The 20,109-nt window shown below is 34.3% G+C and overlaps 1 protein-coding gene across 1 annotated transcript; it reads left to right on the plus strand.

Annotated features, from left to right (window-relative positions):
- The first annotated feature begins 17,759 nt into the window (after window positions 1–17,759).
- Window positions 17,760–18,500, plus strand: LOC124355788. The gene is made up of 2 exons (XM_046806942.1): window positions 17,760–17,787; window positions 17,878–18,500. Exons 1-2 carry the CDS (start codon window positions 17,760–17,762, stop codon window positions 18,498–18,500), a joined length of 651 nt encoding a protein of 216 aa, XP_046662898.1.
- Window positions 18,501–20,109: the final 1,609 nt, after the last annotated feature.

Genomic DNA, 20,109 nt, shown 5'->3' on the forward strand with positions numbered 1-20,109 from the left:
TATATAACAATAAAATTAAGCACAATGGATATCCTAACTGATTCCTACCAAAGAATGAGTTGCCTTCAAAACCATAAATAATGCATTACATTAAAATTGATGGCATGGTGCGCTCAGTGGCCATATTGATCTGTGTAAAATATTTTGTTGATTATTTAACAATATAAGCCACTCAGTTAAAAAACATAATATACAACTTAAAATTTAAATTATAACTGTACATAGTAAAAATAAATTTTAGAACACTTTTAATTCATTTCAGTTTAATATTTTACAAATTATAACCATCGTATGATATTTATAAATATTTTAATATAACATATGTAAATTCCAGCCACAAAACATTTATATGATCTTCGCACCTAAACAGTCGTTATAAGAATGTCTTGTATAGAATACATCTTTATTCTCACTGTACCTGAGAGAGTATTTAATTCTTCTTACAAATTGCTATATGAATATAGTAAAACATATCAATATTTCGATCTGCTAAAAAAGACTGAATGATGACTACGAGATATCATTTGGTTGGCTGCTGTTTACTAAGGTAAAATTCAGACAGAGACGTTTTCGTGTAAACCCGCCATCCTATTGTATCAGGCTTGGTTTCGTGACCTGTAATAGTCCTGTAGCAATTTCCACTCATCGGTTTACCGTTTTCTTTAATTTCCGTCACCAACTCCTATGTATACCCAAAAAAAATGTAATTCGTAATATGCAAACGTTCACAAATGTTCATTGTGAGCTGCGGCCCGGTTTAGTATTGAGTAAAACATTCATAACTTTTCAGTATGAAAATATATTAGTAAAAGAATATAGGTCTCTTACTTCTCAGTCAGTTCAAAATAAGAATTCGTGCCATTGTAATGGTTGATAAGACAAAAGGCTAAATGAACTACTGTATTACATTTCCAATGCTCTTAAGTATGTATGTTTTTCACCACAAAGGCTAATGGCTTTCCCAATTATAACCCTCCATAGCTATTTAGGTTTATTTTCATTAAGAGAGTTTTATATTTAATCACTCGAAGGTAATGTATTTATCGCCTGGTTATAGTTTTCTGTTGTTTTTTTGATACGGTTTGATACATTAACTTGATTTCTGGATTCTTAGCTTACAAACTATAAACTTCTGAGTATTATGGGTTTAATTACCAGCTCTATACATTTGATAAGTAACATAAATTTGTGAATAGTTACGTGTAAAAAAATGTCAATATTAATTCAAATGATAGTTAACATTGGAGCTACTACTGTAAAGTGCAAAAGTATTCTTTTTTGAGGTTCTAACCGAATGCAATGAAATTTACAGCCGATTCCTCCATAGGCTTAATACACTACAGAGATGCTGTATGAAATATCGTTATATGCAAGGTGTCCCGGACCATTCAAATACTGTTTTTAGGAGAACGGTTTGAGGTAGAATCTACGATTCTAACCTACCAATCAAATTTACCTACTAAGTAAATCGTTTTTTTTACTATTCTTTAAAATGGTATTACAAGATGTTCCTGAAGACGTGGAGTATTAGTCGAATCTCGAACAGTTCTTATGTAAACATTTTTTGAGTGATACATCATTAAAACCTTACACGGGTTCAACTATTATAAAGTTTGTTTAATTCTTTATCACTATAGCGACTAAGTATTATGATATTTTATACTTCCTCGAGTCTAAATTAGGGTTGCCATATATTCGTGTGGTTTGGTTTAATTTATTACTTTATATAATGTGGCTTATAAGAGATCTGTACATTGCAACACAATGATACTTTTAAATAAATATTTCCTGGCCCAAATTTTTAAAATCCAAATTTAGATTAATTAAGAAAAGTGTATATGTATCGTACCTTAAATTAATAGTATTTTAAAACTGAAAAACCTTCACGTTCTCTGTGTCTCCAATTCTCCAGGATTTTCAAAATCAGATATTAATTTCTTCTGCTTTCTCTCGAAAATAAAAATTAACTACAGAATAAAATCAAGGGCGTCACAGTTTTTACAGTAGTAATGATTGTTAAGTTTATTGGAGGAAACTTATTTCTAGCTGACATTCTATTTAATTTGGATATTTATATAAAATTTGTCACTATGTAATGGAATACAATTTAGCTCATGTGCCAAAGTACGCGCATGTAAATAAAATATGAAAGTATTCAGATACTAGAATTATCATGATGTACGTATTGTACAAAAAAATTACACTGAATGTTAGATAATTTATGAACTTACTAACTAGTAGTTATGAACATATTTATTTACACATAAATCACCAATTAGAATAATTTATCGTAATTAGGGTTCTCGTGTCTATGTTATCATAAAGAATAAAAGAATAAATAAACAAGTTCTAACAGTAAAGAAAGAAAGTGAGACAGTCTTGTCACTGCGTTGACCTCTGCCCGGGGGAAATCTCCTGTATCATAAGTTATGTATGTGGCACAATTCCGTGACGTGGAATATCATCTAATTCATCCTCTCTGAGACCGCCATTAGTCTTTACTGTACAGATTAGCTTGAGATAATTCATATAAGTCAATTTAGAAAGATACATGAGAAACAAAATCAAGAATCTATAAATCTCACCGGACCAAATTCAATTGATTTTTTACATTCAATTATTTATTTATTATTTTACCTAAAAGTAGTTAAGTAACAAGAATACATTACTATTTAAAAAACTTTTATAATTTTTGTTTGTACTATGTACATTTCGGGTTCAAAAATTCATATTCAGGTACTACTGTAGGATGAGGTAAATAAAATAAAGTAAACAAATAATTGAACAACATAACTACCTTGGTACCTTAAAAATCACTTATTGTCAACCTTAAAACATTTTACAATGAACAAAATGCCAAAGTTAATCTTGGCGTATCTTAATGACAAGGACAGTCTTTTAAAACAATATGTATTATTTGATAGACTTTTAAGCAACATTAATTAATTACATATAAATTAAGTACAGAGTTTAGCCACCGGCATAAACTACATACTGAACTACATATATAACACATGTTAAAACTATTAAAGTGTTGTAAAGGTAATTTATTCTTTTATTAAAAACTGTTTAAGTCTCCATTACTAATATAAAAAAATGTCAAAATATTTTCTTAAAGGCAAACCATACAGAACCATGTTTTCAAATTAAACTCTCATGATCCGATTGTGACTAATTTTATTATCATTGCCGATTAATCTACAATTGAAGTGTTTAAGGAGTTGATTGCAGGGATTGAAATTCGCATGATATTCTCTGGTCTCATCATTTGTACTGCGCTGTTTTTTCAGAGATTAAATAGAGATACTAAATTAATATCGTATGACACTATAGATAAAGTTTGTTTTGCTTGATAAGGCAATAAACCAAAATGAAGTACAGTTTCTTAACTGTAGTAACATAGTACCTAGAGTAAATAATGTATAATAAAATTATTATTTCTTTTATGGATATGTATAATTTGAGCAATATATAAGTATCGTTTAAATGACCTATTAAATTGGAAAAATGATACATGTGTGATTATATTGGGTGAATAAAATAAACATGGTACAATAACTGCAGTTCAATTAGAAGGAAGGAATATTTATGTTTTATAAACCTGACATGTATTATTGTATAGACGTACGAGATAATCTGATAAAGCAGCAAGGAGGGTTATTTTAAATAAATCAACTAACATTACTCTCCATTTACATAAAAGCAGGCCGCTGTTAGCGATGTTGAAGCGTTGTCTGACTCGTTGATGGTTATGAGTACAAGGACTTTAACCAGCTGTTCTCGTTTAAAAAAACGTCATCAATGTATCAATGATTTACAATTTACAACCTTAAAAGCCTAAAAGAGAAATTAATAACTGTGTAGATGGATTATAAAATGGCTAAAAGTTTCTTTTGATTCATAGTAAAAGTTGTATTATTCACAATAGTAAGTAATATAATTACAAAACCCATATAAAAAATGTTATATTTAAAATATTATTACAAATACATATTTTATCCCAGATATAACATAATTAATTATGGTTAAAGTAAAACATATACAATACAAAAGGAGACTAAAAAGGAGCTTAAATTAAGGCTATATTTTAAGCGATCTTCGTATCTAAATAAATTTAGTGTTTCGTGCATGTTTAAATTTTTTATTTAGGTTTTTGGACATCAGAGGGAGATTAAGATTTTAATTCTTGAAACATAATGTATATTTTATTAACACATATCGATGAACATTTTTTCGGAATCCTATTATCCTTTCAGATCGATTTAAAATTGAAGTAGACTGCCAGGTATCCTGACATTGTTTGCCAAGAGGTGCCAAGACATTAAGAACTAAATATGTTACATTTCATGTAAGTCAGGAGCACTAACATTGCATATAGTAAAGATACTGGCTACACGCTATGATACAGTTTTTGCGAAACGTTTCAGTATTACAGCCCATAGCAAGTCAGTTTAAGAAATGATTCAGTACTAAAGTAGTGAACACAGTAACTGTTAGCATATTAGTGTCTCAATATAAAAAGATAAGATAAGAAAAGTCTGTTATTAAAAAAAATATCCTGTTTATACCTTAACTGTTCGAAGGGAAATAAAGATTGATTTCGCAATTTCTGAACAACTTTGCTAACGAAAGATGTGACGCCTCTCAGATGAAGTTTGGAACAAGTTTTCTAACCACGCTATCTGTCTAGGTCACACCAAAGTTTCCTGTCTGCCCGTGGACTACCTTAACGACTATTCTTAGTTTTACTCCAGTTTAGTAGTATGAACTAGATTTGTTATGTTTCAGATATATAACAGCAGTTTAAAGGAACTCTAATCTGTAATTATGTTTTTAGAGACTTTTATTCTTGCATAGGAAGTCATCGAAAATGACATATCCTTTGATTTCTTTCACTACAGATTTTTGTTTTGAAAAGTTTTTACTAAATCCTTGCAATAACATATTTTATATAATCTTTTTGAACAATACACCTGTTTTTAATATTTTAAAATAACTTCAAAAATTTTTTTTATTAATATGTTTAAATTGTTTTGCAACTAATTCGTTTTAAAAACTACTAGGATAAATGACATACATGTTAGGATAAAAGTGACATAACCCTCTTGTTTTGAACAAAATGAAAAAGTAAAATTCGTTTATTGGACATAAATTATGTTTATTTACAGTTTTCACAAAGTTCACATACAAACATTTTCAGTTTTTTTATCTAGCCATGGCTATCCAAATGACCCATAATTTTGCATGAACGAACGTGCAGCCAAAGTTCCCTATTTCGACTCGAATACAGTTCAAATATAATAAAAGCAGCCGACGTTCCTCCCTTCTTTCGTCACTGTTTGTCAAATAGGTCTTCTTCAAACCATCAATCTGTTTGAAATTGTAACGGCTTCATCGAGTGTTTCTCAGCTCTTATATGTTCTTTTTGGCCACGCTGAGACTTTTCAGTTACTTTGATAAAAAGAGACTGGTCAATATGTGCTTTCCTGGTTCTTCGTTTGTGGCCTTTTTATTGGAGTTTAAGTGCGTTGAGCAGTGGAGAGATATCACCTCAGTGTAGGCCTACTACTTTCCAGTGCTTGTATATGACCTAACTTGCAAGTGGTTTCCACTAGAGTGTGAGCTCGGTGTTGTACAGAGTTTCTTTCATTAGCGTACCGTTTTCTATTTCTCGAAGCCGTTTTGTTTGTTCCACTAAAGCGAACTAATGTTGTAGAAAAATATCTGGTTTAAAGATACTTCCAATTGTGCAAGAAACCTTTCTCAACAGTTGACTACTGTGCGGCGTTCTCCGTAAGGCTACAGAAAAAATTGAGTCAAATTTGATACACTGTAGACAACCTCTTCCGGGTGATTCCGCATCCATTTATGACCTCCTGGTTATAAAAACTCTTAGTGGGCCAAAAAAGCTTACATCCAGAGGTTTAGCATTCGGAGATGCAGTGAGGAGTCAACCACAACCATAAGCAACTCCCATTTCGTTTGCAATCTCGATGACATTCTCATCTTTGTGGAATCCCAATGACCATCAACTAATAACAAATCTTTTCATGATTGGAAGCTGATGTGCTGACGACATGTTCAAGAACTTTAAGAAAAAAAGTTTCCCCATCATCCAGCCTTGTTTTTGACCAACCCCATAGAAACCAGTGGGCACGCCATCTAAAGGCTATGTGTAAAAATTGCCGTGCAAAAACAAAAACAGGTAGGAATGTAATGAGCCAGATGGCACTGCATAGCGACACACAACACAAACATGAGGATCCTCTTTTCTGCACACAGGATCGCAAAGAGATTGCTTCTTACCATTGACGCAAAAACCTCAGTGACTCTTGCACTGTGGAAATCGATTCATCAAGATTATAGATTTTTTCCCCCCCCCCCCCCTGGGTTAGGTGCAAAATTATTTAACTAAGCATATGTTTCATAATTTTGAAAAAAAACCAACACTTTCATTGTTAAAAAAAAATCCTGAAGCACGGGAAAAACTAGTACTCTCATGTTTCTTAAAGAAATGCCAGGATTTCTTTCCGGAACCCTGAGCAAGTCTAGCCCATCCTCTGCTTCATTTTCACAAGTTGAATCTGTGATCAATTTCCTTCTTTTTAGCAAGTTGAAAAGCAAGCTTCATTCGGACCTCGGGTAGGGTTAGTCCAAGCCCCTTGATTCCAAGAGCTTAATGTGTCAAGTAACTCCTTTTTCTGTGTCGTGTCGGTATCAAATGTCCGGTTTGAAACCGCAAGTCCTTTTTTTTGAGCTCCTTTGACTACTTATTCTTACCACCTTCGCCCTCCTGCTGTAAAGTAGCCTGACACTCCAATATGTTTGGGCAGCTTTCAGCCAGCCCTTAATTTTTCTTCAAACCCTTTTAATGCTTACACATAACCTCCTCACTCCAAACTGCCCTATTTGTTTTCTTCTGTATTTAACCTCTGGAAAAAAAACAAATTAGTCTAGTCGAGCACGACAAAATTATCATTTCACACACTTAAGTTTTAAATACCAATAACTGTCGAATTAAAAAGCTGTTAAATACATGCGTTTTTAAAATCTTTAAAATAAAACAAATTGCTTTATTCCGATGATAATGATCAATTAAATCGTTGATTTTACTTTTTTTTAAAATAAAGATAAGAAACGTAATAAAATTTTTTCCAATTATAATAAAGTAATCAGCACACAAGTAGGACTGCTTGGGAGAGAAACAGAGAGCACTTAAAAATTAAACAAACTGAAACAAAATGTTTTATGGTTTTCCTTATAGAAAGGACATATCGGAGACACATGACCGAAGTCACATTGCTAAATTTTATTTTTTATATTTTTTTTTTTTTTTTTTTTTTTTTTTTTTTTTTTTTTTTTTATTTTTTTTTTTTTTTTTTTTTTTTTTTTTTTTTTGTTTTTTATTGTTTTTTTTTTTTATTTTTTTTTTTGTTTTTTTTTTTTTTTTTTTTTTTTTTTTTTTTTTTTTTTTTTTTTTTTTTTTTTTTTTTTTCTTTTTTTTCTTTTTTTTTTTTTTTTTTTATTTTTAATTTTATATTAGTTATTTAACTTGTTTTTATTTAATTTATTTTATTTTTATCTTTTTTTATATTTTTTTTTTTTTATTTTTTTTTTTTTTTCTTTTTTATTTTTTTTTTTTTTTTTTTTTTTTTTTTTTTTTTTTTTTTTGTTTGTTATTTTTTTTTTTTTTTTTTTTTTTTTTTTTTTTTTTTTTGTTTTTTTTTTTTTTTCTTTTTTTGTATAAAAAACTTTATGCAGTTTAGGAGAATTCTTAAACGTTTTTATGACAGATAAAATTTAAAAAGAAGATTGGCTGTGATCAGGTAAAATTGCCATACTAGGTATTTTTACCCATTTAAGTAATAGGTCCCATTTTACCCCTGAACCACTGATTTAATAAAATCTTAATTATAAAATTATTACAATTGGTTTTAAGGTTGTTTGGTTAATCAAACATGTACCTGAGACTACAAGGATTCCAAAAATAATAATAGTTTCTAAGTTAAAACTCACCTTGATGTAGGAAAAATCATATTTATTACATCAACGAAAAAAACTTTTGGTAAAGCGACAACACAGAACTCAATGACAATGCCCCGTACCAACTAAAGCTACCCAGCCAGCTCAGACAACTGAGACGCAGAATACCATCTCTGAAACTGGAATTACTTGATTCTCCTCAAAATTTCCTCACGGTGGGAGATCACTTGGTGTGTCAATTTACCCAAGTGTGTCATTTTAGACTGATCTCCAATAAACATTATGCATCATCTCTAACATTAATTTCTAATTTCGTTTATACCATACCATTTTTAAACAGTCACACGTAGAAAACTCTGAATAGTTTTCACAGGAATGCTTTACCTAAGATTTAACAAGCGACAAACGCTCTGTCTTAAAACGTACAGCAAAAATTAATACACGTTCTAAAAGCTACTAAACAGGTGGGAGTTTTATGTAAGGTGATGAGAAAGCTTTAACTTTTACTATTACCCTAGAATTTAACCAATAGTCACACTTTATTAATATGTATTGTCAATGTGTAGCATAACATATAAATAAAGAATTAAATTGGATAAATGGAAACATAATTACTATGAAAGTTGTGCGACAGAAGCTAAAACTACTTGTACCACAACCTAATATGTTTACTATGATAGTTCTGTATAAAAACACACACATAAAATAGTAATGTATAACTTCCAATATTACAAGAAATAAACTACTTAAAAAGTAACTAAATAATCAAGTCACAATTGGTCTTCACATAATAAGCAACTGACCTGCTATTGTCGTCACAAACAAATGTTTGCAGTGTTTAGCATGGAAAACTACATAAGTAAATTTTTTACCTATTATTACATTAAAAGAACCTTTTACCTATTATTATAAGTATATTAGTCAGAGCGACAATATATTTAAATCCAAATAACCCCTCCCCAACTTTTACATATAATTGAGGGAAGGTGTAAATCGTTCTTTCCTAATATATATTCAAATGTATGTTTACACTTTGGTGTTGCTAGTCCCTCGTAAATCTTCATATAAAGCCTACGATGCGGAGTCATCATTCATTTTCCAGTTGGTGCTTTATCTTTTCTTTAGCTGCGTTACTTAAAGCAAAATGAACTGTGTTTCTTAGAATATAATTAATACTATACTATAAGAATACATTAGACATCACCTTTTTGTTCTCAAACTGTACAAATAGTTATATAAAATCTCGGTATTGAAACAAATTATCGTAGTTAAGTGTAAATATTTTTAAAACATACTAAGCTCTCACCTTTTCCCTTACGCCAAACAAAATATGTGGTTAGAACAGGACATACTCGTAACTTTCTAAGTATGTATATTAATTTATAGCATTTATAGTAATCTGTTAAAATTTTAATTCTATTTAGTTTATTTCAAAAGAATAGTGTAATAATAATTAGTATGCATGCAACGCAAGATTTGTATGAAATATAAGAAATTACTATGCACGCTGCAGCCAACGGATCCCGAGATAAAGCTTAATTATAAAAAATATCACAGTATTATTAATACTATACAGGTTTGAACTTTGAACTTTAATAACGGATATATTCCGGCGTTCACATGTATTTTCTGTAACAACCGTGTTTCTGCAATATGTACATAAACAAGCCTAGAGTCTTTATACTACTGGTCTTTATACCGCTCAAACAAGTTTTAATTGGTTAACATTTGTTACAGGAGCGTCTCTTTGTTATGTGTGCCACAAATTACCAAACTCTTTTTCCAGAATTGCTTCTTACTTATAGATGCAGTATTATTGTGGTATCATGGGCATTTGGTTTTTGAAATTATACATAAAATATTTATTAAATAATGAGAAAATCATTATAATATATCCCCTTTCCGGATCCTGGTTTAAATATTTTAGTATTTAGCAATCATAATATTTGTTATATAACAAATTATTAAATCCACTATCCTTTCGATCATATCACAAATAACTATACACTTTTAAAACAGTTAATCAATAGTTATTGGGAAATGTGTTTATCATATTTAGAAGAAATACCTCAAAATGAGAATATTACATGTTTACAGTTTTTATAAAAATTATTACATTGTGAATTGACAGTTTAGATAGGAGTTGTATATACTGATAATAAATATCCGAAGTATATAAAATTAAGACTAAAAAAATGTGATATTGTCTTTTATACACTTAACATACGTACTACAACACTGTCTTAACAATTTCTTCTCTTTTGTTATTAAAACTTTAAATGATTACAAGTTATTTTGGAGTGATAAATTATACGTCTTCTGGGAAGGTATTCTAAAGGGGCGTGACTATGAAATGAAAATAATAGGTGAGCTCTATGTATAATTGATACTACGAATTGTATAACTACCTACGTATTGTAATATTCATGCATGTATATTGCATTCCTATGTATTTAGTAAACTGTGTTTTTCCATTATATTTATATCCAGCCTATGTATTGCATCAAATCGTAAGTCTAATCAGGTCGTATCCCATTTAACTGTGACATGGATTCATTATATCCAGTAGTTTCCTCGGGGTTTGGAAAATTCCAATTATAATCTAGTGCGTTTGGTATCCTTGATCCTTGGATTATGCTATCATATGATTTTTATTCCTATATGCTCATGGCCCAGTCCCTTAGTTTCTTCAACCTCATTTTCACTGCATTTTTATACAAATCACGGCTGTCTCTCTGGCCAAGCACGGAACACGGAGCCAAGCTGTGATATGGTTCATCAAGGCTTATTCTGTGTTGGAAACCACAATGGCCCTGATACTGACATGTCCAGAATATGAAAGCGCAGAAAGTACTCCACATCTTCTATTCGGAGAGCGTTCGAATCTATTTCCTCAATTTACTTCCCTAATCTAGTAATGCGAGGCAGTGTGGTAGTGGGACATTATATTCTTTCTATTCTTAGCACTCCAAGTTTAGAAGGTTTACGGTTATGAAAAACACCCTTTACTCGCATTTTAAAAGAATCAAAGATGTAAGTGCTGAAACTTTACATCCTCTTATTCCCGATCATTTTAGTTCCAACAATGTCAGAACCATAAACATCAATCTTCATGTCTAGTGCTTCTGATTTCCAAAATGCGGGCACACAAAGAACGTTTGATGAACATTGTCTCAACTTATAACGCATCTCTGCTTGTAAAATTACTTAAAATAGTATAGAAAATCCACTGACATACGAGCAATATTGCGATGTTGATGTTGAAAGTTGTGATGCAATTGAGTGTACAATTGGCTTCTCACCTTGATGAAATTGGCTCCTTTTTTTCATCATAATATTTGTGTTTGCAAGTGCAATGAGAATATTTATATGAAATTAAAAATGCAAAACATATTTCCCAATAGTTTTAAATTTAAATAGATATATGGTATGAATAAAAAATAAATATATTACAATAAATCATTCATCTACTAAAAATGAAGCACTTATAAAACAATATTTCCCAATTGCAATGTTCTCACAATATTGAAATATCGGACGTTGGTTCCTGGAATTGGTTAGAACGATCCACATATAAATCGTTTTGTGTAATTCGTATGCACAGCAATGTCGAACATCGTGTGATATATACTTTCATAACATTTATATTACATTGTTGGTATTTTCGTTAAATTAATGCGTTCATAATAAAACATATTACAAACTGTATCTGTATAATGCAATATATACTCTCAATAAATAATATTAATTTCATAAAAAACATAATTTCTGGTAATGTAGAATGTCAGCGCAAGTAATGGAGGGTGTGGTATGTGTGAAGAGTGCTTCATGGATCTGGGACCGACGTGACGCAAAGTGAATGCGGTAGAAATCGGCCCTGAGCTCGTCCTTCTCTAGTGGCCTGACTAATGAATGACGTCAATTACTTGACCATCCTTAAGTACTCTAACGGTCAAATGTATCAGTTCCAAAATCTTGATCAAAAAGTTTCTAGACATGAAATTAGTGAATACCATACAGGTGTGGAATAATATAATACTCTAAGATAGTTTACTCCTAAAATGTCTTAATTGCTTTGCAAACTGTAACGACCCTTATTGTACCCCCGTCCTTAATCCTCACCCATTCTAATAGACCCCTGTTTACCTGAACAGTGCAGTTTTCCTTATTGCACTTGAACCTTTTTATTTTTCCGCCTTCGCACTATTACCGACGTCCCTGTTTTCCTAACTTATCCTTATCTTAGCGTCTCCTCCCACGGCCTAAGTCCCTAGGCCCTACACCCTTCCGTTTTTCTTTCCGCCAATAAAAACCTTATTTGTTATTTTCTTGTCTTTCATTCTTCCCTATTCTTTATATTCTTCTTTATTATCTGTTTTTTTCATTATTATTGTCTCTTTATCTTTATCTAATTCCGGGATTTTTTTCAATTTTTTTTTTCTTAGATTTTATTTTCGCTTGTTTTATTTTCTTCCTTATTTTTTTTTTTATCTTTTTATTTTATTTCTATTTTTCCTTTTTTCTTCCTTTTTTTTTTTTCGTTATTTCCATTTTGTTTTTCTGTATTCCCTTTCTTTTATATTCTTCTCCCATCTAAATTCCTTTTTTTTTTATTTTTTTTTCCTTATTCCTTTTCCGATTTTCGATTTTTTCTGATTTTTTTCTTTCCCTTTTTTCTTTCCTTATTCTTTATTTTATTCATCTTTATCTATAATTTCCTTCTCTCTCTTTTTATTTTTTTTTTCTTATCCTTTTCCATTTTCTTTTCTTCTTGTTCACCTTTTTTTCATTTTAATTTTTCTTAATTCTTGTCCTTCATTATTTTCATTTTTATTTCTTATTTTTTTTTTCTTTATTTTCTCCCTTATTCATTTTTCTCCTTCCCCTCTTTCCTCGCTAAAGAAAACTACTACGTACCACTAAAACATCTCCCCTACTCCCCTCCTAATCCGTAAACAACCAGCGTCGTCCTAATTGTCCCCTGCCCTCCTTGCCCTAGTTCCACGTACCTCTCTTTTATACAAAGTTTTTTTTTTTACCCTGACCTTTGCCCGCACCCTAGACGGTTATCCAGGTTTTTCCGCTTACCATTATACTTTCCTATCTCGTGTCCTAGCTAATCCGCTTTGGGGGCGTTCGCCTCAGTAGTCTGCGTCGTCCTATACAAACTCTTCCTCTTATAATTCCTGTTGTCCTTCGATTTCCGAAGTTACAATAAGCCCTGTCCTATTTTCCCCACGATCAGTCCGTCCCCTCCGTCACTTACCCTATCCCTGCGCCAACCTGGCTGCTTGAATCAGGAGCCGATCCACCAGCACAGCTCTCATTCGTTCCAGGGAGACCACCGCCGGAAGATCTCCGAGACGACCACACGCTTCGCCACTATTAGGAAAGATAATCGCCTCTTCGTCTTTTCCCCCCCTCAAGAGAAATCCGAGCGCCTCTATCCTCTCGCCCGCCTAGAGCAATCCAAGCGGAACCTTTTCGCCCTGCGCTAGAGAAATCCGAGCGCCTCAATCCTCTCGCCCGCTAAGGCGGATCCAAGCGAACCTTCGCCTGCGCTAGAGAAATCCCAGCGCCTCTATCCCTCTCGCCCGCTAGAGCAATCCAAGCGGAACCTTCGCCTTGCGCTATAGAAACGTCCCAAGCTCCTCTTCGTCTTCCCCCCTAAGCGATCCAAGCGGAACCTTTTTGACCTGCGCTAGAGAAATCCGAGCGCCTCTATCCCCTCGCCTCGCTAATAGCAATCCAAGCGGAACCTTTCGCCCTGCACTAGAGAAATCCCAGCGCCTCTTCGTCTTTCCCCCCTAGAGAAATCCAAGCGAACCTTTTCTCCTGCGCTAGAGAAATCCGAGCGCCTCTATCCCCTTCCGAGCCGTTAGAGTAATCCCAATCGAACCTTTCGCCGCTGCGCTAGAGAAAATCCCATCGCTCTTCGACTTTCCCCGCTAGAGCGATCCAAGCTGAACTATCGCCCTTCGCTTAGAGAAATCCGAGCGCCTCTTTCCCCTCGCCCGCAAGAGCAAATCAAGCGGAACCTTTCGGGCCTTGCTCTAAGAAAGTCCCAGCTCCTCTTCCGTCTTTCCCCGCTAGAGCGATCCAAGCGAACCGTTTCGTCCTGCGCTAGAGAAATCCGAGCGCCTTCTATCCCCTCGCCCGCAAGCAATCCAAGCGGAACCTTTCGCCCTGCTCTATGAGGAATCCCACGCCTCTTCGTCTTTCCATTCCCCCTAGGAGAAAATATCCAAGCGGACCTTTTCGTCCTGCGCTAGAGAAAATCTCAGAGCGCCTCTATCCCCTCCCCGCTAGAGCAATCCAAGCGGAACCGTTCGCCTTGCGCTAGAGATTATCCCAGCGCTCTCTTCGTCCTTTCCTCCCCTAAGCGATCCAAGCGGAACCTTTCGGCCTGCCTAGAAGAAATCCAGCGCCTCTATCCCCCGCCCGCTAGAGCAATCCAAGCTGAAACCTTCGCCTTCCGCCTTGCGCTAAGAAATCCCAGCGCCTCTTCTCCTTCCCCGCTAGAGCATCCAAGCGGAACCTTTTGTCCTGCGGCTAGAGAACTTCGAGCGCCTCTATGCCCTCGCCCGCTAAGCAATCCAAGCGAACCTTTCGCCCTGTGCTTAGAGAAATCCCAGCGCCTCTCGTCTTTCCCCCTAGAGAAACCAAGCGAACCTTTCGTCCTGCTCTAGAGAATCCGAGCGCCTCTAATCCCCTCGCCCGCTAGAGCAATCAAGCGAACCCTTTCGCCTTGCGCTAGAGAAATCCCATCGCCTCTTCGCTTTCCCCGCTAGACGAACCAGGCGGAACCTTTTTGTCCTGCCTAGAGAAATCCGAGCGCCTCCTATCCCTCGCCGCTAGAGCAATCCAAGCGGAACGACCTTTCCGCCCTGCGCTAGAGAAAACCCCAGCGCCTCTTCTCTTTCCCCGCAAGAGAAAATCCAAGCGGAACTTTCGTCCTTCGCTAGAGAATCCTAGCGCCTCATATCCCCTCGCCCGCTGAGCAATCAAGCGGAACGCTTCGCCTTGCCCCGGGCCCCCTAGAGATTATCCCCAGCGCCTCCTTCCTTCTCTGTCCCCGCGAAGACATCCGAGCGGAACCCCTTAGTTTCCTTTGTAAGAAACCCTTTCCCAACGCTTTTAATTTCCAAGTTACATTGTCCCTCCACCGTCCTCTCATACCCTACTTTTGAAGCCTAGGCTGATGATGATACCGAGCGTCCGTTTTGAGTCCACTTGAGTTGACCTCAGCTCACAATCTGAGCCTTGGGTTTCCCGATTCCTAACTACCTTCTACTCCCGACCCCTGGAATAATTAACCCCCAATTTCACGACTTAGTCTTTCTGGTCAGTTACGTTATGGACGTTTGCGAAAATGACGTTACAAACTATACAGTAAAACTTGTATTTTGGATTCAATAATATTCGAATAAACCTATTTTTTGTCACAGTATATTTTTAAAATGAACATGGTGTACAATTAAGAAAAAAGGAAAAATAAAAAGTAAATTAATGCAGTAAATTTACTTAAAAATTTTGTATTAAGGAGTACTCAAAAAATATTTCATATATTGCAATTTTTAGCATAAAATATTACGATTTAAATTACAGTAACGTATTACACATATTTCTGTGATGATTGAAACATTTCCTACAGTAGGGTTACTGCAAACGCTGAATAAATGTTATACTACATTTACATTTAGATGATTTTGCTAGAACTATTTACTTTTAGTAACATTCCAGTAGGTACCGAAAACATATTTTATCCATGGAATAATAGCAATTACTCCTATAAAGTTTTAATTGGTGTAAAAACTTAATTAAACGATACATACCTAATTCAATACGACCAATCAATATGCTGGATTTAATACAATTCGCATCAAACGAGATTTCTATTCATAAAATGTTTTGGTCAACTTCATAACACAGGAACATTGTGTAACTTCAGTTCCCTTGAAGCCATTTCCGTGGTTACATCGAGTGAGGTCATTTAATATAAACTGACCTACTAGGTACTATATTAGCTAGTACCCTTATATAGTACTAGCAGTTACCCGCGTATTCGGAAATGTGTGAGCACTTACGGTTCATGTGAGTTGTTTTTCGATCCAATTTAGAGTTTACATTTTTGCCAAGATCAAGAAAATATGCCAATAGTGTATATTTATGACAATGAAATTTACTCCGGTCTTAACATTTTTGAGTCCCATAGTTGATTTTGCATTGTTTCAGCCATTGTATATATATATATATATATATATATATATATATATATATACATAAACAGATCTAAAGAGTCTAGCTCGGAAATTGTAATTTACTCTAATCTTAATATTTTTTCTATAGTTGATTTTACCTTGTTTCCCGATCAATAAAATACATAAAAGTCTGAGAATCCTAATTTTTTCAAAAAGATATACATGATAGGTTTTTAGCAGTCTTTTCAATTCTAGTAAGAGTTAACAGGTAGCTTTGCGTTTTTATATTTTCATTACAGTACTAAACAATCACTGCATACTTAACATTCGCCAAAATTTATAGTTAAAAGTATATTTTTACTAAAGTATTTAATTGTGTTTACTTACCTGGATATTTTCTTACTCTGCGCTCAACAGCGCTTGAAAAAGATTCTTCACAAACAATTCAAGTTGACCTTCGATGTAACGATTTACCGTCGATTCGCAGCCGTTAGATCTGAGTGCAAGTCATTGAAAAAAAAATTGTTTCCTGCGCTATGTCAACCACGTTCAAGAAGTGCTACCATCCAATCCCAAAATATTTTGGACCTATCTTAAGGCCTGCGACAGATCTGATACAGCCCCATCAGTGATGTCCTTTGAAGACACCACATCATCTGATGATGTTTGCATTGCAGATATGTTTGCTGACTTCTTCTCATCGGTTTTCGGCACCAGCCGAAGCTCTACTCATACTGAAGATTCTTCTGGTTTTGATGCTATTTCTACATGTCTCCTTGATTATGATGATGTCCAAAGTGCCCTTACAAATCTTGATGTGTCCAAGGGGCCTGGCCCCGATTCCATATCGCCTGCAGTTGTAAAGTATTGCGCTGAACTCTTAGTATTGCCTCTGACTAAACTATTCAATCTATCTCTATCTAATGGCACATTTCCCGAATGTCTGAAGTTTAGTCAAGTTGTGCCAATTCATAAAAAAGGTTCAGTGAATGACATCGCAAATTACAGACCAGTTGCTATCCTACCGATTTTTGCAAAGATTTTTGAGAGACTTGTGTTTGACAGGTTGCAGTTTAGAGTTCACCATCTTATTACTAACAAACAGCACGGCTTTATGTCTGACCGTTCTCCCGTTTCTAATCTAGCCGTCTTTCAGACTCATATTATGGACGCACTCGGAGAGAGAACTCAGATCGATGCCGTTGAATTGGATTTTGCCAAGGCTTTCGATCGAGTTGACCATGTCCTACTCATCCGCAAGTTGTGTGAGTATGGGATCTGTGGACCACTGCTCAAATGGTTTGCGAGCTATCTACATGAGAAAAAACTTCAGGTTCGCTTCCAATCCGCTCTATCCAAGGAGTTCATTGCTACTTCTGGCGTACCTCAGGGTTCACACCTGGGCCCCACTTTGTTCAATATCTACATTAACGACATAACTCGAAGACTGAGCTGTGACCACCTACTCTTCGCCGATGATTTGAAACTGTATGCGAAAGTTACTACACATCAAGATGCTATTAATCTATTAAGGAAGATCTGAATCGGGTAGAGGAGTGGTGCCTGGAAAATAGCATGGCTCTCAACCTCGATAAGTGTGTCTGTATCACTTTCCACCGAACCGTCTCTCCAATAAAATTACAACTGTAAACTCTGAGCGGCATAACACTATCAAGAGTTACTACATTTAAAGATCTTGGAGTGACCATTACATCTACACTCAACTGGGATGCACATGTTCGGTCGGCTTGCAGCCAGGCAGTGAGCAAACTCGGCCTGATACACAGATTTTCACAGCATTTCACTGATGTACTCTCTTTCAAGACTCTCTACTGTACCTTGGTGCGCCCACATCTGGAGTACTGCTGTGTGATTTGGTCGCCACATCAGAAATATTTGATTGAGGATCTGGAGAGGGTCCAGAGGCGATTTCTCAGGCTGGTAAGGCTAAGGTTGGGCTATGGATACCTAGAGGTCTCTACACGCGAAGTGGCATCCCTTCTCCAACTACCCGCTCTTGAAACAAGGCGCTTCTTCCATGATGCAATATTCTTGTTCCGCCTCGTTAACTCTACTGTGGACTGTCCTGAGCTGCTGGAGAGGATTTGCTTCCGGGTTCCTGCTGTTACTAGAGCCCAATATCTATTTGCTAGATCCTCTGTTTCCTCATCATACTTGGCCAACTCTACGATGCGGAGAATTCAGCTTCATGGAAACCTTCTTCCTAACCACATGGATTTCTTCGCTTCCTCATTCCTAACCTTCAAACGGAATCTCAAGACATTTATCAACCTGCAACACACTGAAACCTCTTAATCACAACAAACAAACAAACAAACACACACACACACACACCCACAAACGCACGCATGCACGCACGCACGCATACGCACACATACACACACATTTGAAAATCTATAGCCTAAATTATTTATCAATTGCTATCGTTAATATTCTGTTATTTGTATTGTAATCTGCATTATTTATCTGTTATTGTATGTACTGTCACTGTTATCATATATTTATTACTGTTATCGCCAAGTTATCTTTAAGTATTATTGTTATTTTTGTTATTACACTCTTTCATTGTTAACTTGTTGTTAGAATTAATACTGTTATGTTACTGTTATGTTTCACTCTTCTCTATGTAATGTGGTTCTGCCGTTGGAAATAAATGACATGAAATGAACAGCGGTTGCTGAAAAGGTTGAAATAAGAAGTAATGTTCTATCAAGTTTACACTATAATTTCAGAACTATAACATTTGTAATGTGTTAAAATATTGTTTAGTTGGCAGCAAATGTTTAATAAATCTGATCGCTATTTTCAATTACAGTTCTAGTCTTAAAAACATATCGCAGACTACGAAATCGTCTGCGCAGCCTAAAATGACAAATAGAATTGTTTAAAATTGAGCATGCATTATTTAATTTTTTTTAATTCAAGAAGGCAATATAATTTTACTTTTAAAGTGAAATCAATTTTTATTAATTACAAAAAATCTTTGCAAAACATAATTATTTTTTATGCAATATCCTCAATTATTATTGAAAACTTATCTTAGATGTATTAAATAGACTGACCACAGTAAAAAGATACTGATAAAATTTAATACAACACTTTTATGTGGCAAACATTATGTTTCAGGTGCTTTAATTTGTACGTAATTGTAAAATTTTCATAATATGTTACCGATAAACTCATACTAAATTCTGTCAAATATTTGTAGTTAAGGATCACAATTATTAATAAAATAACGTATTTAATAAATTAAAATAGTCGACTATCTTGAATAAATGCAAGCACTGTATTGCTGCTTATTCCTTTGTTGACAGCCAGCATCTGCATATCAGAAGGTACTGAAAAAAATGTAACACATATGTAATAGAATGCTTCCTTCAGCGAGACGTAGTACTGTGATCACCACCTGTTCGTAGAGCACTTCAATCAAATTTCTCTCACTGTCACAAATGTTGCTTGGAAGTGATTATGATCAAGAGCTGTCGAGTTTATAAAAAATGTAGTAAATACATAAATGAATCGTAATATTTTCTCAATACAATATATATATATATATATAAAATTCTGGAACCTCCAGACTACTCAACTAATGTATCTATATCTTAGTTCTTAATATTTATTAGTTATAGTAGAAAGACTATACTTAAATCCACTCAGGCTATATACAGTTTTTCTATAATATACAATAAAACTGATTCTTTTTAAAGGTCAGATATGTAATGTATATTTATATTTTGTGATCCCAAAATGGATATTTTCACTAATTGTAAGGATAACATTCTCATTTCGACTGCCACATAAGTTTGAATGACTATGTAGGTCAGGGTAATTGAAGAAAATTTACAACTGTAATTTATTAAATATATATAATAAATTAAATTAAATTAAATATAATATATAGTGG

The sequence above is a fragment of the Homalodisca vitripennis genome, chromosome 2, assembly GCF_021130785.1.
Source record: "Homalodisca vitripennis isolate AUS2020 chromosome 2, UT_GWSS_2.1, whole genome shotgun sequence".
NCBI classification, from domain to species: Eukaryota; Metazoa; Arthropoda; class Insecta; order Hemiptera; family Cicadellidae; genus Homalodisca; species Homalodisca vitripennis.

Coding starts and splice junctions, on each gene's coding strand:
- LOC124355788 (XM_046806942.1), top strand. CDS start 17,760: ATGGCTCTCAACCTCGATAAGTGTGTCT. Junction 17,788..17,877: donor CAACCTCGATAAGTGTGTCT/GTATCACTTTCC, acceptor CTACATTTAAAG/ATCTTGGAGTGACCATTACA.